This window comes from Gekko japonicus, unplaced genomic scaffold, assembly GCF_001447785.1.
Source record: "Gekko japonicus isolate JY-2015 unplaced genomic scaffold, Gekko_japonicus_V1.1 scaffold152, whole genome shotgun sequence".
NCBI classification, from domain to species: domain Eukaryota; kingdom Metazoa; phylum Chordata; class Lepidosauria; order Squamata; family Gekkonidae; genus Gekko; species Gekko japonicus.
Window position 1 is genome coordinate 46,355 of NW_015168050.1, and position 17,824 is coordinate 64,178.

Genomic DNA, 17,824 nt, shown 5'->3' on the forward strand with positions numbered 1-17,824 from the left:
ACACTGACCAAGACACAGGAACACACGAAACTGCCGCCTTATCCTGAATCAGATCCTTGGTCCATCAAAGTCAGCATTGCCTACTCAGACTGACAGCAGCTCTCCAGGGTCTCAGGGAGAGAGACCCATCACCTACTGCCTGCTCAACTGGACATGTGAAGGACTGAACCTGGGACCTTCTACATGCCAAGCAGATGCTCTGCCACTGCGCCACGGTCCCTCCATGGCGCAGTGGGGATTCAAACCAGGTTCTGGCCCAAGGGTGCCGAAACTGGAGCTCGGGAGCCGCACGCGGCTCTTTCGTACATATTGTGCGGCTCCCGACAGGGCGGCTGGGGAAGCTAAATATCATTAAAAAGGTAAAGGTTCCCTTGCTTGAAAGCCAGTCGACTCCAACTCTAGGGTTGCGGTGCTCATCTCCGTTTCAAAGGCGAAGAGCCAGCGCTGTCCGAAGACGTTTCCGTGGTCATGTGGCCGGCATGACTAAACACCAAGGCGCACGGAACGCTGTTACCTTCCCACCGAAGTGGTCCCTATTTATCTACTTGCAGTTTCTTGCTTTCGAACTGCTAGGTTGGCAGGAGCTGGAACTAGAGACGGGAGCTCACTCCGTCACGCGGCACACTCGGGTCTCGAACTGCTGAACTACCGACCTTCCACGGCCTGCAGTTCAGCGGCTTAACCACTTGAGCCCCCGCAGCTCCTTGCTAATGTCATTAGCAAACAAATTATTATTGGGCAATTAAATAGCATTATCGGTATCTGCTTTTACCCCTTCTGCTTATTATTTCTGGCAGTCTCGTTTAATGTTAATAAAAAGCAACTCTGCATATTTACCAGTAAAAACGTGTAATATCTGTCCATGTGTGGCGGCTCTCAAACCCCTGACGTTTATTCCACGTGGCTCTTACGTCAAGTGCGTTTGGCCACCCCTGTCCTAGCCCAACATTCAAACCGCGACACCACGCTGGCTGTCTAGCCTGTGCAAAATGTGTGTGTGTGGGTGCATGTCTCACTTGGCTTTGCCTCTTCAGAGACGTCTTCTTCTTCTTCGCCCTCCTCCGCTTCCGAACTGGCTTCCGTGCTTTGCTGGCGCTGGAGGCTCCTGACTTTGCTCTGACTCCATTCTGTGGGGGTGTTACTGTAACTGGGGCGAAAAGACTGACTAAGCACACAACCTGAAGGTTGACGGTGAAGAAACAGAAATACTTCAAGACTTTTCTACCTTTCTCACAAGACAAGAACTCATGGGCACTCAATGCAATTAATGAGCAGAAGGCTTAGCACCAATAAAACAATGTACTTCTTGACTCAAGAGTGGTTAAGAACATAAGAACATAAGAGACGCCAATGTTGGATCAGGCCAAAGGCCCATCTAGTCCAACACTGTCACACAGTGGCCAAAAATACCAGGTGCCATCAGGAGGCCCACCAGTGGGGCCAGGACATTAGAAGCCCTCCCACTGTTCACCCTCCCAAGCACCAAGAAGACAGAGCATCACTTGCCCCAGAGCCCCTATCTATACCTTGTGGCTAATAGCCACTGATGGACCTCTGCTCCATATGCCTATCTAATTCCCTTTTGAAGCCATCCATGCTTGTAGCCACCACCACCTCCTGTGGCAGTGAATTCCATGTGTGAATCACTCTTTGGGTGAAGAAGTACTTCCTTTTATCCGTTCTAACCTGACCGCTCAGCAATTTCATGGAGTTTCATGGATTAACACATAGAATTCACTGCCACAGGGAGTGATGGCAGCTACAAGCAAAGACAACTTCAAGACGGGATTGAATAAATTTATGGAGCAGATGTCCATCAATTGCTATTAGCCACAAGCTTTAGATGGAATGCTCTGTCTGGGGCAGTGATGCTCTGTCTTCTTGCTTGGGGGAGCAACAGTGGGAGGGCTTCTGGAGTTCTGGCCTCACTGGTGGACCTCCTGATGGCTCCCGTGCTTAGGCCACTGTGTGACAGAGTGTTGGACTAGATGGGCCACTGGCCTGATCCAACATGGCTTCTCTTATGTCCTTAAATCAGGAGGTTGAGACTGGGAAGGGCAGCCATGAAGGAGCTATCCTTAAGTGTAAGGATGTGTCACTGGTGACCAAGACCAAGATAATTCATGCCATAGTATTCTCCATTGCTATGTAGGGATGTGAAAGTTGGGCACTGAAGGAAGCTGACAGGTAGAAAGTGGATTCCATTTGAAAAGCTGTGTTGAAGGAAAGTTTTACAGATACCATGGACCACCAAAAACACGAATCAGTGGGCTCTAGACAATCAAGCCTGAACTCTCCCTAGAAGCTAAAATGACCCAACTGAGGCGATCAGACTTTGGCCGCATTATGACAAGACAAAAGTCACTGGAAAAGACAATAACGCTGGGAAACGCTGAAGGCTGCAAGAAAAGAGGGAGAAACCAACGTGAGACGGACTGACACCGTAAAGGAAGCCATGGCCCCCAGTTTGCAAAACCTGACCAAGACTGTTAGCAATAGGACACTTCGGAGATCATTCATTCGTTGGGCTGCCGTAAGTCAGAAGCGACTTCATAGCACTTAACACACACAGGAAGGAAACAGAATAAAGGAAGAGGACAGAGAACTGTTCTCTCCAGACAGACAGGGGGGAAACAGCCACACCTGTAGGAAGGAGGAGACATATGCCAATGTGCATTTAATAATAATAATCTTTCAATTTCAATTGATGGGAGAGGTCCACTGGAGACCTGATCATTTCCCCAATGATATTTTGTCTCTTTTACCCAGCATTCAGGTGGCTTCTGAAATCCTCCTCCTCTTCCTCGCCAGGTTCTTCAACAGCTGCCAGCTCAGCTGATTTCTCTGCTGCCAGCTCGCTCAGCCTCTGGGCAAGGTTAAGTTTCCGAGAGCGCGAGGCATACTTGACGGCCAAACTCATGGCGTTCTGGGTCATCAGCTCCGCCAGCTCCATGCAGCGGAATTCACGTTCCAGCGTGCAGGAAAGCTACGTTTGAAAAGAAAATAAATCCCCTTTAATATTTATCGAGAGAAATTCCTCTTGAAATCCGTAAAGACGGGAACAAAAGGTGTCACTGTCGACGTCTCACTGGGAAGACCTACTCCTTTGGCCCCATTTATGCTTTGAAAGATAAAAATTGAGGGTGGGGAACTCAATTTTTAAAATTATTATTATTTACAAAGGTTGTATCCGGCCTTTCTGCTGTCACAAAGACCACCAAGACAGCTAACAATTTAAAACATGCATAACCCCCCCCCAAATTTTAAAACCATTAATAAGAAACTGCCCACACTTAAACACACACCATTAAACAATTTTTTTAAAGTCAAAATACATACAAAACATAAAACCAGCAAGTAAAACATTGGTCAGGAAGGCAGGATCATTGAGGGAATTTTGCCATTTATGTTGCCTTCCCAAGAAGGTCAGGAAAGTTCCTGTCCTCCTGGCATTCCCCAAATGAAGCAAAATTTTATTTAGGAGAGTGTTCTTACTAGGGATGGGCATGAACCAGCTGACAAACTAGTCACGAATTTTGGCTGATTCGTGTTCTGCAAATTGATGTTCCATGAATTCTGATGCAATTCTACGAATTTTGATGCAGTTCCAGAAATTTTGAAGCAGTTCAGGGCACTTCGTGAAGAGCAGAAAACGGGTTTAAATGGTTCTGAGCAGAAAGCAGGGGGTGAAATGCTCCCCAGGTAATTTACCCCCTTGCTTTTTGTTCGCCGCCAAAAGCTGTGCTCAAGGCTACCCAATGAGCGCTGCAAACATGTACAGATTTGAACCTATCACTGCAATCTTAAGAGAGCCAGCGTGGTGTAGCGATTACAGTGTCGGACTAGGACCTGGGAGAGCCAGGTTCGAATCCCCGTTTTGCCATGGAAGCTCGCTGGACGACCTTGGGCCAATCTCACTCTCTCAGCCTAACCTATCTTACAGGGTTGTTGTGAGGATACAGCAGAGAAGAGGAAAATTTTGTAAGCCACTTTAGGTCCCCATTGGGGAGAAAGGCTGGTCATGAATTAATAAAATAAATAAATAAGAATACTTTCCTGGGGAAAAGACCCAGGGATTGCTCCATGTCTTCTTCATCCAAGTCTAACATTGTAGCTACACCACCACCCTTGGGCCCTCTGACAAATGCATGCATTCTTTACTCGTTTTCAGGAATCTGTGACTTTTGGGAGCTGTCCTATACCTGAAATGCATAATGTCAGGAACAGATCTCAAATTTTAAAACTGTGCAGATCCACAGAGAGGTGATCAGGAAAAGAAGGGTTAAAAACCGTCTCTCCAAGCACCACGGCCCAAATCCAAAGCTCTACACTGTGTTACTTTCAGCCATTTTAAAAAGTGGGGGATCCTAATCCCACGACACGTTAAATCTGATTATCCCTCCTCTGTTTCGAGGGTTAAGAAACACAAAGCAAGGGGGATAACTGTATGGAGGAAACCAATTCCCAAAGTAAAAATGGCAAAGCAGAGTGCGACATTTAAAATGAAATATAAAAGGGCCTTCTCTGTCATTGCAGCAAAACTTTGGAACGCCCTCTCCCGGGAGGTTCGTCTGTCTCCCTCTGTCGTTGCCTTCCGCCAGCTGGGGAAGACTTTTTTGTCTTTGTTTCGCATTCCCATAGTAACTTTTATCGGCCCTCCTCTCTTGTTGTGTTATTCTGCTTATTTGTATATCTACGTTTTTATTGAATGGTTTAGATATTTGACGTACACTTTATTTTATATGCCGCTTTCAATTTTTAAATGTTTTCGACACTCACTGCCTTGGGGACGGACCCTGTTTGGGTGGAAAGGCAGCACAGGAATGTCTTAAATAAAAATACACGCCAAGCATCGGTTACGTCTGAATTCAGAACATAGACCACTTACCGCAAACATTTTCATCAAGAGGTTCTGCTGCTCCTGGGAGGCCCGGCTTTTCGCGCTTTCATCGCATTCGTATCCATTTTGGGATAAATATTCCAGGTAGTTGTGGAACAGGACAGAACGCCAGAACTGCTCCTGGAGTAAGCAGGCAAAGGAAGAAGAAGTAGCACAATAGCTCTGCCATTTACTTTAACCAGGGTTGTTTTTATGTTCAAGATTGCATAGGAGCACAGAAATGCTGCCAAACACGGAATAAAGCGCAGAATTGGGCTTCCCGAGAGGCTCAACTTTCATTAAAAAAAAAAATCTTCTCGTCCCTATGAGCAATAGATTATTTAATTATGCATTACTTTGACAACTTCTATCCTGCCTTCCTACTAAAAATTACAACAAACAATGGTGTACGTGACTAAGCAAAACTCTAAATCACCGTGTATAATTTTACAATTTTTTTAAAAAAAATTATATTATGCCAAGTGTGAATTTTTAAAGTATTTTTAGAATGATTCATTAACAAAAAAACAACTTAAGCATTAACCATGAAGCTCCACAGTACATTCAGAATGATGTCACTTCTGTAGAAATATTTACAGTCAATAATGAGGTCTTAACTAGGGCACAAGGTCCTAATGTAATGAATGCACTTATTACAAAAACAGCTACGACAAACAACGGCGTTCTAGTTATCATTCCGTTTGCGTATTCTTCATTAGGTTTGTCTGTTGTTGTTGATTCAACACAACCTTGAAGTACCGAAGGCAATGTTTCATGATTCTTAATACTAGTTCATATACTTGATTGGTGCCACGCTATTGCATTTAAGTTCTGGTGAATGGGAATTGCCAATATTAAACTATGATGTGACTAGGTCTACAGTACATTTCAAATGGCTAAATTATACACGGTGGTTTAGTGTTTTCCAATTAAAAATAGCACTTAAGGCAGCCTGCATTTAACAAAATAATTATTTAAAAAATTCTTTGTTGTTCAGTCGCACAGTGTCAGCAAGCTGCCATAAGATGCTGTTTTCATTTTCTGTGTTACTTTGGACCCTGCCCACCCCCCTTGTATTTTCCTGTGTAGGTGTTTACTGTCTTTTGCTGCTACATCTGCGGAACTGCTCAAGGTCAACCAGCTGGAGGTGGGATGGAGTGATGGCATTGCTTGGCTTATTATGTATATCATGCCTGAGAACTGAACTAGTGTTTATGTTGCAGAACCGTTGTGTTCCCAAGGAATTGGGTGCTCGTTTTATCTGTATTCCCGCCAGCGGGAAGTGGACTCATTGGTCCTCACCTGGTTCAAAGTTCCTTTATTATGTTCCCTTAGGGGGCTTGTAGTTATTCCTAACAATGCTTGTGTTCTGATCTATCATCGCTTTATAATAAACTCTACTTTGTTCTTCAAACGTGGATTTATTCGAATGCATGGGGAATCGGACACACAGTCGAGTCCGACTCTTCGCGACCCCATGGAAGGGAGCCCTCACTGGAGGAAAAGACCCCGATGCTGGGAAAGACTGAAGGTCAAAGACGGGGACGGCAAAAGATGAGATGGTTAGACAGTGTCATAGATGCAACGAAAATAAAGTTGAGCCAACTTCAGAGGACGGCGGAAGACCGGAAGGCCTGGCGTGATCTGGTCCATAGGGTCGCGAAGAGTTGGACTCGACTGTGCGACTGAACAACAAAAGAAATCCTTTGTGCCTAAACTCAAAAGTTCACCCACGTTCGAAATTTCAATTTACGTTTGGGCTTCTTTTCATTCATTTCCACACTACCAGTCCTCAAGGACTGTCATCACCACGCTCTCAAATACGTCTCTATAGACGTGAGAGGTGGGAACTTAATTAAACGGCCTGCGGAGAGTGAGATTAGAGGCAGAAATGAAAGCAAACGCGTTATAATGTTCTAGAGACTGCTTCGGGGACCCAGCGGTGTTCGGCATGTCTGACTTAGTCTCTGCGCGCCACTGATAAGGGATGGTGAACCAACAGAGCCGGAGTCGGGTCTACGTACCTCCATCTGCCCCTTGTCAGTCGCAGTCTGGCAAAAAGGAAGTTTAAAGGGCAACACAGCTACTGCAGGGCGGGGAAGCGTGGGTGGGAACTTTGCTCCTTTGCAAGGGATGCATCTGTGGAAGGGTAAGAGCATGAGCTAAGTGCAGGTTGAAGGCGGAGTCTCGGCATGTCCCTCCCACCCTTTTAGAAAAACCAACACTTCTTGATAGGAGGAAGAAGGAGAAGAAGAAGAAGAAGAGGAAGGGGAAGAGGAAGAAGAAGAAGAAGAAAGGAGGAGGAGATTGGATTTATACCCCTCCCTTCACTCAGAGTCTCAGAGCAGCTTACAATCTCCTTTCCCTTCCCCTCCCCACAACAGACACCCTGTGAGGAAGGTGGGGCTGAGAGAGCTCTCTCGAGGACCGTCCTTGAGAGAGCAGCTCTGAGAGAACTTGTGACTGATCCAAGGTCACACCAGCAGCTGCACGTGGAGGAGCAGGGAATCAAACCCAGTTCTCCCAGATGAGAGTCCACGATCCTAACCACTACACCAACCTGATCATCTTTCTTGCATTTATTTTTATCCTGCCCTTCCACGCAGGGGCTCAGGGCAGCATACCCGGGTCTCCCCTACTCCACCCCTTCTACGACTCACTCAGGGAATATTTTATTTCAGGTATCCCCGACGTCGTGCCCCTGGGCACCGGGGTGCCCACTGACACCTTTCCTGGTGCCTGCCAGGTGTTTTTAAAAGTGGGTGGGGCCTTGTGGGGCTTTTGCCCAGCAAGGCTTCCGATTGGCCACCGGAGATTTTATCGGCTGTGCAGATTTGTATAGAAAAGAGCAAGAGCCCAGCAGCACCTTGAAGAATAGAATCAGAGTTGGAAGGGACCTCCAGGGTCATCTAGTCCAACCCTCTGCACGATGCAGGAAATTCACAAATACCTCCCCCACACACACTCGCAGTGACCCCTGTTCCACACCCAGAAGATGACAAAAAACCTCCAGGATTGCTTCCTGACCCCAAGGGGCGATCAGCATTTCCCTGGGCATGTAAGAAAGAGCCACAAGAACTAAGCACTGATGCAGCCCTTCCTGCCCTCCCTCTCAGCATCTGCCTAAGTTCACAGAATCCGCATGGCTGTCAGAGGGCCATCTAACTTCTTTCTGGAAACCTCCAAAGGAGAACCCTCCTCCTCCCAAGGAAGCCTGTTCCACTGATGAACCGCCCCTGCTCTCAGGTAGTTCTTCCTAACGTTTAGCCAAAAACGCTTCTGATTTAATTTCAACCCGTTGGTTCTGGCCCGACCTTCTGGGGCAGCAGAAAACAAGATCTGCGGCAGGGCAGGAGTCTTCGTGAGTTGCTGCTCACTTCTTCAGATATAAACGTCGCTTGGACAGCAGCTGCCACCACAGCACAAGGAATTTTTCTGTGTGACTGAAGGGAAGCTGCGGCAGCCGTTTTTGTGAGTGGCTCCGCCTTATGTGGCAGCCATTCCGTGGCAGCACCCACCACGCTGTGTCAGGATTCCAAAGGTGCCCACAGGCTCAAAACTGTCTGTCGTGGGCCAGCTTGACCAGCCTGAGTCCCGTGTGGCTGAAGACTCCTCAGGAGTCGAGGAGCCTCATGCAGCCAGCTCTGAACCAGCTAAAGTTAGTGAGTTAGAGATACAGGAGCCTCAAGATTCACTGCCGGCAGCTGACCGTGACCCACCCAGGCACAGCTCTGAAGTAGCCGAGGAAGCTCAACTGCAGGAAGGTAGCCCACCAGGCTCCCTCTCCTTAACCGAACAGTGAAGGGAAAAGCTCCAACAAGACTTAAGGACACGCAGGCAGAGTGCTCGCCTCTTGGCTCGGCGCCAGCTGCTTAATGACAGCAGATCTGAGTAAGCGCAGGAGCACCTCCAGGCAGATGGCTGTGAATCAGGCTTGTTAAGGAACGCCTACATAAATCAGACCTGGAGAACGGCAGATTGCGGAAGCAACTTGTCACAACCCTGTGAACTTCGTGACCCCAACTCTGGATTCTGCCTGCCTTCTCTGACCTTTAGACTGACCCTCGACTCTGCTTTCCGGACCTGCCTGAACCTTGCTGATCAACGACCTTGGACTGCCTTGACTCTGCTTTCCTGAACAACCCCATGAACTCTAAAGACTGCTGCTAAACCGGTATTTCATCTCTGGACTAGACTCTTGACTGTGATCTAGCTCTGTTGCCTTACTCTGCCTGTATTCCACGACAGTCATGATCCTGCTGTTGTTCCGCAAAACCTCTTCCCTCTATGAAACCATTCCCAGAACGCTTTGGTTCCCACTAGAAGTCTTCCATTTATTTAGGTACTCGTGCCCCACTATTCTCCTCAATGGGAACCAAAAGCAGCAGCCTGCTACATCGTGCTCCCGTCCTCCATTTTTATCCTCATTGAGGCAACCGCCCTGGTAAGGTATGTTAGGCTAAGAGAGAATGACCAGTGGGGGGAAAAAACAAACAAAAGGCTAAAAAGAATTTTTGAAGCATGAAGATCTAACCTCACTGACATTTTTTTAAAAAAAAACCAAACTCTACAATGCATTGTGTTTTCTTACTGGCAAAAGTTGGGGTTTTTTTTTTACTGTATTCAAATAAAAAATATTTTATGCCTTAAAGTTATTTTGGAAGAGGGGGGGAAGCCACAATGACTTTCATTCATATTCATCCTGCCAGTCTGATGTGCTCTGTGGTTTTTACTGGGTTTCTCAGAAATGAATGAGTTGGAAGAGAAAGTGGAGGAAGACATCATTTTAGGTGTGGCTGGTAAAATCCACAGTTGTGGGGCGGCAGCAAAACAGAGCTTCCGCTGCCAGCATGATGTAGCAGTTAAGAGTATCAGACCAGGATATGATGAACCCGTGATCAGATCTTCATTCTGCCATGAAGCTTAGTGGGTGACCGTGGGCCACTTGTTCTCTCTCAGCATTAGCCTACCTCACAGGGTTGTTGTGTGGTTTAAATGGGGGAAGGGAGAACCATGAACACTTCCCTGACCTCCCTGGTGGGAAGGGAAGAAGAGACTGGATTTACATCCCACCCTTCACTACCCGAAGGAGTCTCAGAGCGGCTTAAGATCTCCTTTCCCTCCCCCTCCCCGTAACAGACACCCTGTGAGGTAGGTGGGGCTGGGAGAGCTCTCTAAAGGACTGCCCTTGAGAGAACAGCTCTGAGAGAACTTGTGACTGACGCAAGGTCACCCCAGCAGCTGCACATGGAGGAGTGGGGAATCAAACCCGGTCCTCCCAGATTAGAGTCTGCACTTCTAACCACTACACCAAACTGGCCCTGGATAAAACATAAATCAGGCCTTCTCAACCTTTCTGAGTCTGTGGTCCCCTTTGTAATTCTGATGCAGTGTGGTGGGCGGCAATTGCAAAATGGCTGCCGCAGGAGGCAGAGCCAACCACAGAATGTCAGGGAGCGAGGTTATGTACAACTCTTCCAATGCTTCAGGCGGAAGCTCGGCTTAACAGGACGCCTTTTAATCTGCACAGCCAGGCTGGAGCCCTCCCAGACAAGAGCCCCACCTGGCCCTGCCCAAGTTCTCAAAGCACTTGGCAGGCACAGGGAAAGTTAAGCTGACCAAGTATATTATAAAAGTACAAAATTTATTAGGGTGTACATCATATTAAAATATATTTGGGTTAAAATTTTTCAAGTATCAGTAAAGACCTTTTGGAGGGAAATTACTGAAATCATTAGGAAAGTATGCAATGTAAACATTACCTACAGACTTTAACCTAATGCTGTTAAGCACAATAGGAAGCCCATTATTGGATAAGGAAACTCAAAATCTAGTCAAGGCTATGATACTGGCGGGAAAGGCAGTGATCGCTCTGGGTTGGAAAGACAAAAGTAAATGGACAATAGAAATCTGGCACAACTATTTTGTTTGATTTTATACAGTCAGATATTGTGGAATCAATCAACAAGGGAATAACATGGGAAGAAAAATCCACTGAAATCAAGACCAGATGGAAGATCTACCTAGACTGGATGCTGAAAGAAAGAAGGAAGGACTTTCAGTGGAAGATCAAGACCCTGTGCTTGGGGGGAAAGGACTATGACTAAAAGGGAGGGAGGGAGGGAGGGAGGGAGGAAAGGGGAGAAAATGTAAATAACTATAAATACTCAATGTAACAGACTAAACAAACAATAAAAATAATTTTTTAAAAAATTTCAAGTATCAAACTAATAAAAGCATATCAAATATTAATACACATGATGGGTCAACGCTTTCCAACTGAAGACCAAACGCGTTTCGGCCTCAAAGGGCCTCCCTCAGTGGTCACTATTACAACATAGTATAGACACACATTCAAACATATGTATACAAGATCTTTAGTACACTTATATAAAGACCAGATGTTGTATCCTTACATGTTTGTAATTGTGTTGCTGGTATTAATGATGAGCCATATCCATTCCAATTATTCTGGTAACTGAGAAAAAGTCTGAACGTGTGTCCTTGATGGAGTGACACACATTCAGACTTTTGAAATCTCAGTTTGAATGTGTGTCTATACTATGTTGTAATAGTGACCATCTTCCTGTGTTATACCTCTGAGGATGCCAGTCACTGTTAACATATATGTGTTTCAGTAAGTCTGGCTGTAGATGAGGTTAATCTACTTGACAGGAGCTGACAGCTTAGAGTGACAGTCTAGCTGGCTCCAACCGGTTCTGTGCAGTTCAGTGCAGCACTAATTAACATGATCATCATGACTCAGCATTGTAAGGTGATTGGTCAACGTCTGTATAAGTGTAGTGATGTACTGTACACCCTTATCCCTTTGATGGAAAACCTGGTGTCTGCGGAGCATTTTGTCACTGTGAATAATATTTTGGTGAAGGCGGGTGTAAATAAATGTAAATAGTTTTACACTAAGCCGGTTGGACTTGCGTCTTCATTTGATACTCATACTCACTCACATTCTGCAGTGGGCTAGCACTGCGCAACCTTGACAGTTACAGCTACTGGCAGGTCCTACAACAGCTAATTATGTGGGAGTCGGTGGTCTCTTTGTCTTACTTCTGAAGACACAGGGGCCAACAAAGGCTGTTCTTTCTCTATTCCTACCATGGTCCAGAATTGAGTACGCACAGTCTGCTGAAGTCAAAGACCCTGCAGGCTCAGTTCCCTACCTCAGCTGCTGTGGGCTTTCATGGATGCCAACGATCCAGCAGTGGTCCGACTTCCCTTTAGAGTGCTCCCTCGTGTCGCAGACCGGAGTCCAAGTATTGCCGAGCCCTCTGTTCAGCATGCGCACGACGCCTTTGGAATCCACGTAAGATGGGGTACCTATTCACCATGCACACACAGAAAGCACAGGGTTGGCCAACCAGGGGTTTGGGGTTTTTTTGTATACAGCAGATGTTTTGATTCACAACTTGTCATGACGCTGAAGTGCAACATGACTCAACACCTTGCAGAATTTTATTTTTAAAAAAGCACTACAAAAACATTCTGAGAGTGCGGCTTGCTAACTTTGGAAATGACACCACCTTCTGGTGGTCGGCAGCAAATGGACAGATAGATTTGAGTCCAGCAGCTCCTAAGAGCCAGCTTTGTGTAGTGGTTAAGGGCGCGGACTCTTATCTGGGAGAACCGGGTTGGATTCCCCTCTCCTCCACTTGCACCTGCTGGATGACCTTGGGCAAGCCTAGAGATGTGAAAGCCCGGAAAAAAACTGGAAAAATTTGGGGAAAAAACGGTTTTTTCCCCTGAAGCTTTTTTGTTTTTTCCCCAAAAATTGGAAAAATTGAAAAAAGAAAAGAAAAACAATTGATTATGGAACGTTTTATTTTAACATGATAAATAAAATATTTTAAGACAAGGTGTTCAAATATTTTCCAAATCATTTCTAAAATATATAATGGTATCAGATTGATCTAATTTCTGTGCACTGAGGACAAGCAAGTCGTAGGTTACAAACTGAACTCTCCAATGCAAGAACAAGATGCATTTCTTCCTTTAGGAGGTGCGATTGTCAGAAGAAAATAAAAAGGTTTCAGTTTTGTTTTTGCATGTGCGTGGGTATTCTGTTTGTAATAATTGTTTGAGTACACTATATTTTTAATATGCTAGTTGTGATAATTTCATGCCAAGTAAAAATGTCCATAGTCATTTTTTATGTTCCTAAAGTAACAGAATGACTTTCAATCTAGAAAAGACAAAAGAAATGCTAATGTAGCATTTTTTTCAATTTTTCTGAAAATTTCCATTTTTTTCCGGGGGAAAAAACGGAAAAAACCCGGGGTTTTTTCCGAGCTTCAAAATTTCCGGAAATTTTACATCTCTAGGCAAGCCATAGTTCTGTCAGAGCTGTCACTGAAAAAGAGCAGTTTCTGTCAGAGCTCTCTCAGCCCCACCTACCTCTCAGGTTGTGGGGAGGGGAAGGGAAAGGAGCTGCTCTGAGAATCCCTTGGGTAGTGAAGGGAAGGGTATAAATCCAATCTCCCCTTCTCTTCTTCTTCTTCTAAGAGACCAACAAGATTTTGGGGGTATGAGTTTTGAGGAGTCAAACTTCCCTTCGTCAGATATGAGTAGGAATGGGGATCCCTGAGCCCTTATAGCCTGGTCAGAAGAGGGGAAGGGTGTTGCAAAGAAGGGAATCAGGATGTAGAGGCAAATGCAGAATGCAACTGGAGTTCTTCACAAATTCGGTACAGGCTGAACAGGGACACAATGTAGGGTACAAGATTCTCGTCTTGCTACAGACACTGATTTTCCAGCCCCCCAAGCGTTTCTCCCCTGCCCTAAGAAGCTGATTACATTTCGCGTTGCACCTCTGCATCCTGACCCCTCCCACCTTCTGACTGGGATATTAAAGACTCTGGGATCTCCATTCCTGCGTGTAGCTGACAAAGGGAATTTTGACTCTCAAAAGCTCATACGCTGAAAGCCTTGTCGGTCTAAGGAGCTTCTGGACTTGGATCTAGCCGGTCCACTACAGATCAGCACAGCTGCCCTCTGAAGCAGCAAATGAATTTCTGAAGTTCAGTTCTGATGGCCAACGGGGTTGCCAGGATGATGTGGAGGAAGAAGAAGAGGAAGAGGAGGAAGAGGAGGAGGAGACTGGATTTATACCCCGCCCTTCACTCGGAGTCTCAGAGCAGCTTACAAACTCCTTTCCCTTGCCCTCCCCACAACAGACAGGCACCCTGTGAGGGAGGTGGAGCTGAGAGAGCTCTTGACAGAAACTGCTCTTTTTTTTTTCAAGAACAGCTCTGACAGAACTATGGCTTGCCCAAGGTCATCCAGCAGCTGCGAGCGGAGGAGTGGGGAATCAAACTCGGTTCTCCCAGATTAGAGTCCGCGCACTTAACCACTACACCAAACTGGCTCTCTGAAGCGTTCTACAAGCGGAGGGAGGAAGGAAAGAAAAGGAACCTCTACCCCTACCATACCAGGAACATTGGATTATTTATTTATTTGTTCGATTTCTACCCCGCCCTTCCCACAAGTGGGCTCAGGGCAGGTAACAACAGATAGTTTACAAATCATTAAAACCATTGTAACAGTAGTAATTCAAATAAACCCACTGTTAAAAGATGGCAGGCTATATATTAATCTATTAAGGTCCCAGCAGTGCTGAATAGATGACAGCAAGAGTACCAACAGAAGCAACTATACCATCTCGCTTAGGTGGGCAGATGGAATAGGGCAGGTTCAGAAAAGGATGCCAGGTGATTGGGTGTGTCCACCGCCTCAACCAGAGGCCTGACGGAACACCTCCCTTTCACAGGCCCTGAGGAACTGTGATAGGTCCAATCAGGGCCCCCATCTCAAGCGCTGCACTGCTGTTGTTTTTAAATCACACACTTCCTTCCAAGGAGTTCAGGGTGGCTCACGCAGTTCTCCCCCACCTAGTCTCACAAGGACCCTGCGAGGTAAGCTGGACTGTGAGGAGGTGACAGGCCCAAGGACAACCAGTGTGGTTCATGGCTGAGAGGGGACTTAAGAGGAGCCATGTCGGATGAGGCCAGTGGCTCATCCAGCCCAACACTCTGTGTCACACAGCGGCCAAAAATACCAGGTGCCTTCAGGAGGTCTACTAGTGGGACCAGGACTCCAGAAGCCCTCCCAAGGTTGCCCCCCCCAGCACCAAGAATACAGAGCATCACTGCCCAGACAGAGTTTCCCATCTATACCTTGTGGCTAATAGCCACTCATGGATCTCTGCTCCATATGTTTCTTCCGTTCCCTCATAAGAGAAGCCCTGTTGGATCAGGCCAGTGGCCCATCCAGCCCATCACTCTGTGCCACACAGTAGCCAAAACCCAGGGGCCATCAGGAGGTCCACCAGTGGGGCCTGAACTCCAGAAGCCCTCCCTCTGTGGCCCCCCAAGCACCAAGAATACAGAGGATAAGAACATAAGAGAAGCCCGGTTGGATCAGGCCAGTGGCCCATCCAGCCCATCACTCTGTGCCACACAGTAGCCAAAACCCAGGGGCCATCAGGAGGTCCACCAGTGGGGCCTGAACTCCAGAAGCCCTCCCTCTGTGGCCCCCCAAGCACCAAGAATACAGAGGATAAGAACATAAGAGAAGCCCGGTTGGATCAGGCCAGTGGTCCATCCAGTCCAACACTCTGTGTCACAAAGTAGCCAAAACGCAGGGGCCATCAGGAGGTCCACCAGCAGGGCCAGAACTCCAGAAGCCCTCCCACTGTTGCTCCCCCCAAACAGAACATAAGTGCCTCAGACATAAGAACGTAAGAGAAGCCCTGTTGGATCAGGCCAGTGGCCCATCCAGCCCATCACTCTGTGCCACACAGCGGCCAAAACCCAGGGGCCATCAGGAGGTCCACCAGCGGGGCCAGAACTCCAGAAGCCCTCCCAAGGATGCTCGCCAAGCACCAAGAATACAGAGCATCATTGCCCCAGACAGGGTGTTCCATCTATAAGAACATAAGAGAAGCAATGTTGGATCAGGCCAATGGCCCATCCAGTCCAACACTCTGTGTCACACAGTGGCCAAAACCCAGGGGCCATCAGGAGGTCCACCAGTGGGGCCTGAACTCCAGAAGCCCTCCCACTGTTTCCCCCCAAGCACCAAGAATACAGAGCGTCACTGCTCCAGACATGAACTTGGGCATCCCAGTAGTCCAGATCAGTATGCCTATACCACATTGGCTATCCACTACCATGTTTAGCAATGGACCTCTGTAACAATGGACCTCTGTAACATCTGTAAAGATCTGTAAATTTGAGCTCCAGGGAAAGGGGAGGAGCAGCACCTGGTTTCACAGGGTTGTGGTAAGGCTTAAGATAATTGCTGCACAGCTTTTTAAAATCGCACTATAAAAATAAATTGTCATTCAGTGACAAGCAACCCCTGAACAGGTCACGACTTTTCCATGATTGTGATCCCGGAGGATTTCCCAGCTCACAAAAAAAGAAGAATAACCTGCCCCTTTCCGTGCAGACAAAGCTCTGTTTGCACAAATGCAGTTTTGGATTATACTCAGAAATGCACACACTCACAAGAGCAGGCCTCCAATACCCTGTTATAATATTTCCTGAGTTAGGCTGGCCCCCAAGCACTCCTGCAGTGCGTGTAAGACTCTGCGTAAGCAGAACTGTTTCCAGGAACGTGGACAATCATCTCTCCCCCCTCTTTCGACAGCCTGGAGATATTTCCGTTATTCTCTGGTGTGGGTTTGTGAACCGCGCTGTAGAGCCGGCCTCTTCTTCAGTACAAATCAAATCAATCTGTGCATCTTGGAAGAAAGAGAGCGAGAAATCATCTTACCTTCTGCTGAAAATCCTACCCATGTTAGATACGACTTCCAGGAAAGGGGGAGGGGGTCGCCGTGCAAAATCTGTCTCTTCTTTTTTCCGAGCTCTACCAGTTGAATTCCGAGACATTGATCCCCATCAAAGCCAGTACCTATTTTTTTAAAAAAGGGGCGGACAAGATCAACTCTTCTAAAATATAAATTGCAAAAAGAAGCTGAAGTCCTAGTGTGTGTAAAGTTTTCTCTATGTACCCATAGGAATTTGCTATATTGCCAGTCCCTCGTTGACTTTTGATTCCTGAATTAAGAATTGTTTCAGACTGCAACGGATTAAGCTACTAGCAAGTCCTACATTGCGATTTTTAAACTTTGGTTTTTATGTTTCTTGTGCATTCTATTTTATGTGTTTTATCTATATTGCAAGCCACCTTGAGTTCTGTAAGGAAAAAAGGTGGCTAACAAACATTTGAAATAAACAAACAACAGGTAAGTAAATAAATAGCAGGGTTCTTCACCCGCTATTTTAACGCACAGCGGCAACAGAAAAAGACTCCACCTCTCTGTGACGCATATTTATGGAAAAGCAGGAGAGGAACAGGCCAGGGGGGGAAGCACCTCTGTGAAAGACCACCAGCAGCTGCTCTCCGTGTCCGGCCACCGACACCACCGGCCCGGGGAGGCTGAAGACCTCTTTCTGAACTCCCCCCACTGTAAACACGCGGACGAGGAGCGCGCTGGTGGCGCACGCAGCCCAGCCCTGGCCCAAACAGATCGCTTCGATGTCTTCGTCCGGCGGCATGTCGACAGTCCATTCCTTGTTGGAATCCCAGGAGTTGAAATGGATGCAGTGAAGTTTGCTTTAAAAAAAATACATGAAGACAATAATGGGGATGTAAGGTTGACTCCTAGCTAGGGTTGCCGTCCCCTAGGTCCCGGCAGGGGGTGTTCTGGGGGCTCCGCCCCAAAGTCTGACCACTGACAGCCACTCCCCTCCCAGTTCAGTGTAGTGCTTAAGTGTGCGGACTCTAATCTGGGAGAACCGGGGGCTTTTTTAACTGATGTTTCTATTAGAATACTTTTACAGAGTTTCTCAAACTAATATTCTCTCTCTCTCTCTCTCTCTCTCTCTCTCTCTCTCTCTCTCTCTCTCTCTCTCTCTCTCTCTA

At 46.8% G+C, this 17,824-nt stretch overlaps 1 protein-coding gene across 1 annotated transcript in view; it reads right to left on the reverse strand.

Annotated features, from left to right (window-relative positions):
• WDHD1 (WD repeat and HMG-box DNA binding protein 1) overlaps nucleotides 1-17,824 on the reverse strand; it is a 71,898-nt gene that overhangs the window by 13,380 nt on the left and 40,694 nt on the right. Inside the window, exons 13-19 of the mRNA XM_015414340.1 lie at nucleotides 17,274-17,515; nucleotides 16,673-16,810; nucleotides 12,061-12,217; nucleotides 6,904-7,018; nucleotides 4,889-5,020; nucleotides 2,766-2,986; nucleotides 1,017-1,147 (exon numbers count right to left, since the gene is read on the reverse strand). Of these exons, the coding sequence (XP_015269826.1) occupies nucleotides 1,017-1,147; nucleotides 2,766-2,986; nucleotides 4,889-5,020; nucleotides 6,904-7,018; nucleotides 12,061-12,217; nucleotides 16,673-16,810; nucleotides 17,274-17,515 (1,136 nt within the window). The remainder of the gene's footprint in view (nucleotides 1-1,016; nucleotides 1,148-2,765; nucleotides 2,987-4,888; nucleotides 5,021-6,903; nucleotides 7,019-12,060; nucleotides 12,218-16,672; nucleotides 16,811-17,273; nucleotides 17,516-17,824) is intronic.